This window comes from Rhincodon typus, unplaced genomic scaffold (genome assembly GCF_021869965.1).
Source record: "Rhincodon typus isolate 14 unplaced genomic scaffold, sRhiTyp1.1 hic_rhity00002652, whole genome shotgun sequence".
Classification (NCBI taxonomy): domain Eukaryota; kingdom Metazoa; phylum Chordata; class Chondrichthyes; order Orectolobiformes; family Rhincodontidae; genus Rhincodon; species Rhincodon typus.
This window is the reverse complement of record NW_025968290.1, coordinates 15436-23586: the sequence shown is the minus strand read 5'-3', so window position 1 is coordinate 23586 and position 8151 is coordinate 15436. Positions and strand designations below refer to the sequence as shown.

Here is an 8151-nt window from a genome sequence, read left to right as displayed (position 1 = left end):
CCGCAAGAATATTAAAAACAACTATCATCTTGTTTCTTAAGGAGGCCATAGGATTTATATATTAAAATTAGGTGGTGTTTCTCTCTATGGCAAATATTACCAAACTGAGCTTCTGTGAATTTTGGATTGCATTTGGATTTGGCAAGAACGTGTGCTATATAACTGCTAAAGAAATTGCCTTCATCTTGAACAATTAATGGCCATTTCTGTATTTTGTATAACACAGTACAGCTGCATGATTTAGCAAAGAGGAACAAGAAAACTGTATGGTCAGATTGAAAGGTAATTGGAGTTAAACCAAGACTTTATAATTCTACATGACAATGCAAGTTGTAAAGACAGCATTGCAATCCTATTTTTGTCCATATATTGGAAAAGCAACCTTTTATGTTAACGTTGACCATAAATCCATACCTTGGGATTGTCCTCTTGACCAACACAGACATGGATGACAAAGTTCATCATCACATCCAGTGTATCAGCTCAGTGTTCATCCAACTGAGGAAAAGAATATCGAGCACCAGGATCTCAACCATGAGACTCATACATGAAACTCATGTTTACTCAGCAGGGAACCCTGTGCTCCTATATAGTTTGGAGACCTGAACAACATAAAGCAGCTGCCTCAAAGCACAGGAGAAGTACAACTGTGATGCCTTCATAAAATCTTCTAAATCCAGTGACAAAAAGGGCATCCAACTGCATTGTCCTCTCCCCAGCTAACTTGCTTGGCATTGAGGTGCGAATCACTCAAAATCAGGTCTGCTGTGCAGGGCATTTTGTTGGTATGCTTGACACCAGAATCCCAAAGCAGTTGCTGTAATTAGAACTCACTTGTGGCATGAGACTCTTTGGAGAATAACGGCATTCCTTTAGAGATGTCCTTAAAACATTACTTATGAGGTCAAACGTCCCCATTGATTCGCTGGAGTCCCTGGTTTGTGACTGACTGAAGTGGAGAAGATTCATTAGGGAAGGCAAGAAATACATTGACAGACTTCATCAGGAAGAGGCAAAGTTGAGGCAGAGGAGAGAGTGCACAAACCTCTCAATAAGTCATCTTCCCAACCTCCACGCACCGCCTGCCTTATCTGTGGCTGAGTCTGCAGATTGCATTGAATTTGTTAGCTATCTCAGATCCCATGGAACTGGAGGTAGGTCATCATTAATCCTAAGGGACTGCTCAGAAAGGAGGGATTAACATTGTGTATGAAAGTAAATTGGAAGCTGTTATCTCAGCAACACTAGAGTTTAATATTGACTCAGATAGGATTGAAGCTATATCCCATAATTTGTGTGTAAAACAGTTATGTGTGAATACTTTTCCTGTACTTATGTATCTATCTATGCCTTGTTAATGGTATCTCATTCAAAAAACACATTTGAAGTTCAAAGGCTGAATTGCAGTGTGAATTACATCAAAACATACACAAAATTCATATACAGACGAAGGAATCAAGTTTAAAACATGTGATAATCATGTAACAACAAAATTCAGCAGCTGACAGGGAAGTGGCAGACAGGGTATTTCATTAAGAAATAATTAATTAAGTATATTGAAGTTACTAACCAGTGCATATGGATTTGATCATTCGTGTACTTCACTGAAGACTCAAACTCTACAAGGAGCAAGACGATCAGCATCTTTTGGTCTATATTTAAGTAATGAATTTAGTGGATCCTGAAATTGTTTTGAACGTGGCGATGATCTGAAAATTGTTTTAACTGATGCATGTTTAATCCAGTTTGTATTTTAAATGGGTTAATGTCGCTAAGGTACCAGACACTGGAATATCACCAATGGGTCCAGCACTCATTCACTGCTATTCCGAACAGTAACCTGCAGCCATCTGTGAAAAATACTGCAAAGGAACAGGTTACGATCTTTGCTGAAAGCACTTGTTCCCTTATAAATGTTATTTATAAAATCTATTTTCAGCCAATGAGTTCAAATGATTAAACTATTAATCTTCAACACGAGGGCTGTGCCGATTTAAAAATAATTCATACTTGATAAAGTGTGAATGTGTGAGCTTCTATGTTTCTCCCTGAAAGTGTTCAGTGCAGCATTGTGTACGCAGTGTGGCCTGTCTTCGATTACCTACTGCTTTCAGTAATGATTACATTTAAAGAGCGGCATATTTTGGTTCTGTCATTTCACTGAGAATTGTGCCACGGCAGTTAAACTTGAGCCACAGTGGGATTTTTTTCCCCCGCAGTATCCTCAACAGATCATTTCCTCTGTAAAACGGGATTGAAATCCAACCTGCAGGGTTTGATTAGACAGGCAGCCGCATAAGGCTAGCTGCACTCACTGCAAACAAATCTATTCACCCAGATTCCCAGATATTTAGGAGAAACAAGAGAGAGTGTGGAGAATACATTTTTTATTAGGAAATCAAAACTTATAAATGCAGATGTAACTCAGGCGAGGGAACTCACCACATGACAGTGCTATACCTCATACTGGGACTCCCGACTCACTAAGAGGAAGGTACAAGATTCCGTTCCAGTTGGTTACAGCTTGATCTCAAAGACCAGATTAATGACTCTATCATAGTGTGCGTTGAATTCCGCTCAGAATACTCTGCAAATGTGATTTCAACCATTTTTTGTTCCCCTCCAAAGTTGGCCGCGAGTAGTGCAGATCGGATCGAGCACTGGTTGATCATGAGCGAGCGGCAGACCAATGTGAACAGCCTGTTCCTGAACGAGGACTCAGGCAAGCGGAGTGCGGCGGACAGCCGAGTGCAGCGCTTGCAGAAGGCGGTGAGGAGCCGAGCTGGGAGGGCTAAGAAGAGCTTGAGTAACATCACCCGCCAAAGCGTGCTGAGCTTTGTCAAGAAAAATGCCTTTGTCCTTTTAACTATCTTTGCGGTCATTCTGGGTAAGAAATTCGGCTACTTGTGATTCTACAGGAGGCGGCTAATCAGGTTTCGAAACATTTGGACTCATGACAGTCTGGGTTTTATTCAAATTACATAAACGTACAAAAACAGCTTGACCAAAGTTTTTATACACTTACTGTGATCACTTAAAGAAAACCCTTAAGTGGGTGATTCAATACATTCAAAAATACAGCGAGCCAAATTCCTTGTTAGAACAGATCCATCAGCAATGGTTTGGCGTCCCACAACTTCTCCAACTGACATAGCGAGATAGCAAAAACTGCCGATGCTGGAGTCAGAGATAACACAGTGTGGAGCTGGAGGAACTCAGTAGGCCAGGCAGCATCAGAGGAAAAGGAAAGTTGACGTTTGTGTGGAAGACTTCATCTGCATCTGTGATACATCTGATCTAGCATTTCTTTTGATGGAGCAGAATGGAGGCGTACCTGTATCTATCCATACTATTACTGACCTGGGAATGCATGGTTGGCAGTGTAGAGGGGATCTGACATTCCATCACATTGTGCTTTGCCTGAAATGATACAATTTGGTGGTGACTACAGAGATTAACTCTCCACTAACTAGAATCATTCCGTCAGCTTTCCTGTTCCTCTGATGCTGCCCGGCCTGCTGTGTTCCTCCAGCTCCACACTTTGTTGTCTCTTTTCTCCAACTGACCGTTTAGCTCCACATTCCCCTAACCTACCTGTTGCATTCCACACAAATGTTCATGATCCTGGTGGTAAAGGATTGTTAAAAAAATTGCAGGGAAGTGTCTGAACACAGTTCAAAATATTTTCAGAGATAACAAGGTGTACAGCTGGATGAACACAGCAGGCCAAGCACCTCCCCCTCTCTACCTATTTATTTCAGAGCCCCCTTCCCCTCCTCCATTTCTGAAGAAGGGTCCAGACCCAAAACGTCAGCTTTCCTGCTCCTCTGATGCTGCTTGGCCTGCTGTGTTCATCCAGCTCTACACCTTGTTATCTCAGATTCTCCAGCATCGGCAGTTCCCACTATCTCTGAATCAAAATATTTTCAGAATTTTTTGCACTATCAGGTGAAAACTGGAATACAAGTATTCTCTTTTTTTTTCAAAGGATATTAGCACAACTTTCTGAATGTAGTCTTCTGACTTGGAATAACTGTTTGTTCAACTGTGAGCCTTTCAGAAGATAATGTTACCCTCTAGTAACCTGTATTCCACTTCTGGACAGAAAGATGCCTAACACAGAAATACAAACACATCAATTTGTACCAAAACCCATGCAATTCAATGCTTATTAAATATTGCATTGAAATTTTCATTGATTTGTCCTCTGCAAACATATACCTTACTAATCAGTATGACACACCACCTTTCCACTTTGCACAGAATCTTTTCCTTGGCTCCTTACTAATCATATTAGACCCATGTTGAAATACAAATGCTATGTGTTGTTCAACTTATCCTCGAGATACTTGGTTGAAACTCTACGGAGATCTCCTCAATCTCTCACCATAATTTTGGTAGGACCTCAGCAGACCCCACTCACAAAGAACCAGAACCTCAATTGAAACTGACTGATGGTGTTTCTTGTTTTGACATTCCATTCATTTCCAACTGAAGTTACCAAGTACCAACTGAATGACCTCCCCCACAACACTCACCTGAAATCTCTACCTACAATATTTCTCGATACAATAATGCAGAGTAATCTTTACTTCATGGCTAAATATGCAAGTGGCTGACCTGACAGAAAGGAAGACTTCATCTGCATCTGTGATACATCTGATCTAGCATTTTTTTTGATGGAGCAGAATGGAGGCGTATCTTTATCTATCCATACTATTACTGACCTGGGAATGCATGATTGGCAGTGTAGAGGGGATTTGACATTACATCACATTGTGCTTTGCCTGACATGATACAACTTGGTGGTGACTACAGAGATTAACTCTCCACTAACTATACGATACGAAATTGGGATGTGTTTAGTGAAGGAATGGGAAGGGAAATTTATGTTGTCTTCACCATGCTAAGGATGAGATTGGCCTGCTTGTTGGGACAACAACATTCCTTATGTCACCACTCACATGTTGACAGGTAGAAATATGTAATCATGTGTCTATCATATATTGCAAAAAGGTACATGCATGTAACTGCATTGCAACAGCCATATAAACATTTCCCGTAGAAATTAAAAATATTCACACTTCTCGCTGACAGGTAATTCTGATCAATTCATGTAACCCTTATTGATTTCCTGTATTAATCTAATCACTGATTTCTGTAACTTCACCATTTGGTGCTGTATTGCTTTCATTGCATGTTACAAATTTTGTTCTGCGGTGGATAAGTACTTGAGTTTGTTGTTTTAGTTCCTTTTATTAGCAGTCTGAGCAGTTTGTTTTTATTTACGTTAGTTCATGTAGTCATATCTACTTGGACAGTTGTGAACCCCACACTGTAAGAATAAAACTTGATTGTCACCTGCAATTGATCACTATCTCATGTAAAAACACTTCTTCAATCTTTCTGAAGGAGGACCCAGTTAACAATGGATTGGGTGAAGCTTGGTTTAAATCATAAACTGCTTTATTCTAAGCAAGGTGAAGCAGAGACAATAAAGTGGTGTAATCAGAATTCATGTAATGTAATTAAATAAGAAACACACATTACCTCCGCTCACTGTGGTCAGGGTAGACCCTGTCTCCCTGTAGTCTTCTGCCTTTCCAGCTTCCACAAAGTACCTTAAATTGTTTGTGTTCTGATTAATAAAGGGTCCTTCAATATTCTGGCATCATAGGGCAAGCTGCATTACCTAAACAAGCTCATTAATAGGCTACACTTTATTCTCTGGAAAAACAATTCTCTGTTGAGTATTTGCTTATCTTTTATGTGTTTCTCTTTTTTACGCTTATATATTAATGTTGCCCTCAAATCCTTTGCTATAAAAGTTAATTATTTTTTCAAGTTATGCAGAAAAATCAGAATCTGTGAACAATAGCAATTATGGTGGAAGGTGGGAGTAAAGGTTGCACCAGGGAGTTGGGAACAGATTCTGAGAAGGAGAATCACTGGTCAGGAGAGGAGGCTGGGACTTAGAAGCTGAAGTTGGTAGTAGGAAGGATTGGGAGTTGGGGGTGGGGAATAGTGAAGGGACCAAGAGGAACAGAGACTGGTGTGTGGAAAGGATCAAGCTTCAGGAGAGGAGACTTTGAGTTGGGACTAGAGCCAGAGAAGTGTAAAGATCTGAGATCAGGAGAGGAAACCTGTAAGGAGGATTGAAAGTCTGGAGAAGGACCAATGTCAGGTGTGAATAGGTGAGCACAGGAGTTTCTTTTGAATTCTTGAATTCATCAGTGATGTCTTTTTGTTATGCCCTTAAAGTTTTGGTTCAAACATTTTATTTATGTCTACCCTATTAAACCTTTTGCGAACCTCCAAAACCATAATCAGAAAAACCTCAAACATGTGTCCACATGTTTATTGCTGCCAAATAGCCGAAAATTAGACCTGGCAGGACAGTCAGACCCTGAGTTGTGATTCTCATGCAACATACTCCAAACACATTAAAATTCATCTTTAATGTTTGAAAGGCCTGCATCAAGGAATGACAATAAGCTGATAGTCTCCATAACTATTCCTCTTCTCTTCCCTCTTCCTGCATTTTCCCTGACCTATTCTCTTCCCCTCTGCTCATATTTGTGTCTCTGGACAATGGTGACCTTGAATTTTCCAAACTTGTCCTTTTGCCTCAAGTTTATTAATCAATACAAGGAATATAGTTCTGTTTGCACTAATATATTGCATGAAATTCAGTTTATTTTGACTTTTTGACAGGTATAATTCTGGGTTTTACCCTCCGCCCCTATAAGCTGTCTTACCGTGAGATTAAGTATTTCTCTTTCCCGGGTGAGTTGCTGATGAGAATGCTGCAGATGCTGGTGTTGCCACTCATTGTTTCCAGTCTGGTTTCAGGTAAGAGAGCTTAACCTATTACTGATTTCATTCATAAATAATGTCTAGAGTGTTTGTAAGACTTTTAAAAAAAATACAGGATCTCTAATTTCAAATCATAATGACAATCAAAGAATTTATGAAGGTGAAGGAATGCAGGAAAAGTAATGATTAGACAGAGACACAGTTTTATTGCTGGAAGATGTGTTTCATAAGGTAATAAACAGTGCAGATGGAGAGGAAGAACATTTCCAAGGGGAAAATATTAGAAGCCCAAACTGCAAATGACAACAGTGGTGAAGGTTATCTCAGAGTACAACAGGACTTTGATCAGATAGGTCAATGGGCTGAGGAGTGGCAGATGGAGTTTTATTTAGATAAATATGAGATGTTGCATTTTGGTAAGTGGCAGATGGAGTTTAATTTACATAAATGTGAGGTGTTACATTTTGGTAAGGCAATCCAGGGCAGGACTTATACACTTAATGGTAGGACCCCGGGGAGTGTTGCCAAACAAAGAGACCTAGGGGTGCATGTTGCATAGGTGCCTGAAAGTGGAGTCACAGGTAGACAGGGTGGTGAAGAAGACATTTGGTATAAGAACGGAAGAACATAAGAACTAGGAGCAGGAGTAGGCCATCCAGACCCTCGAGCCTGCCCCGCCATTTACTGAGATCATGGCTGATCTTTTTGAGACTCAGCTCCACTTACCCGCCAACTCACCATAACCTTTAATTCCTTTACTGTTCAAAAATTTATCTAGCCTTGCCTTAAAAACATTCAGCAAGGTAGCTTCAACCGCTTCACTGGGTAGGGAATTCCACAGATTCACAACCCTTTGGGTGAAGAAGTTCCTCCTGACCTCAGTCCTACATCTGCTTCCCTTTATTTTGAGGCGATGCCCTCTCATCCTAGTTTCACCCGCTAGCAGAAACAACCTTCCTGCCTCCACCTTATCTATTCCCTTCATAACCTTATATGTTTCTATAAGATTTCCCCTCATTCTTCTGAATCCAATGAGTATAATCCCAGTCTACTCAGTCTCTCCTCATAATCCAACACTCTCAACTCTGGAATCAACCGAGTGAATCTCCTTAGCACCCCCTCCAGTGCTAGTATATCCCTTCTCAAGTAAGGAGACCAGAACTGCACACAGTACTCCAGGTGTGGCCTCACCAGGACCCTATACAGCTGCAGCATATTCTCCCTGTTTTTAAACTCCATCCCTCTAGCAATGGCAGACAAAATTCCATTTGCCTTTTTAATTACCTGCTGCACCTGCAATCCTACTTTTAGCGATTCATGCACAAGGACACCCAA

At 40.5% G+C, this 8151-nt stretch overlaps 1 protein-coding gene across 1 annotated transcript in view; it reads left to right on the top strand.

Annotated features, from left to right (window-relative positions):
* Positions 1 to 2480: 2480 nt before the first annotated feature.
* Positions 2481 to 8151, top strand: part of LOC125481581 (excitatory amino acid transporter 1-like) — a 20702-nt gene continuing 15031 nt past the window's right edge. Inside the window, exons 1-2 of the mRNA XM_048593316.1 lie at positions 2481 to 2887; positions 6715 to 6852. Of these exons, the coding sequence (XP_048449273.1) occupies positions 2671 to 2887; positions 6715 to 6852 (355 nt within the window). The 5' untranslated portion in view covers positions 2481 to 2670. The remainder of the gene's footprint in view (positions 2888 to 6714; positions 6853 to 8151) is intronic.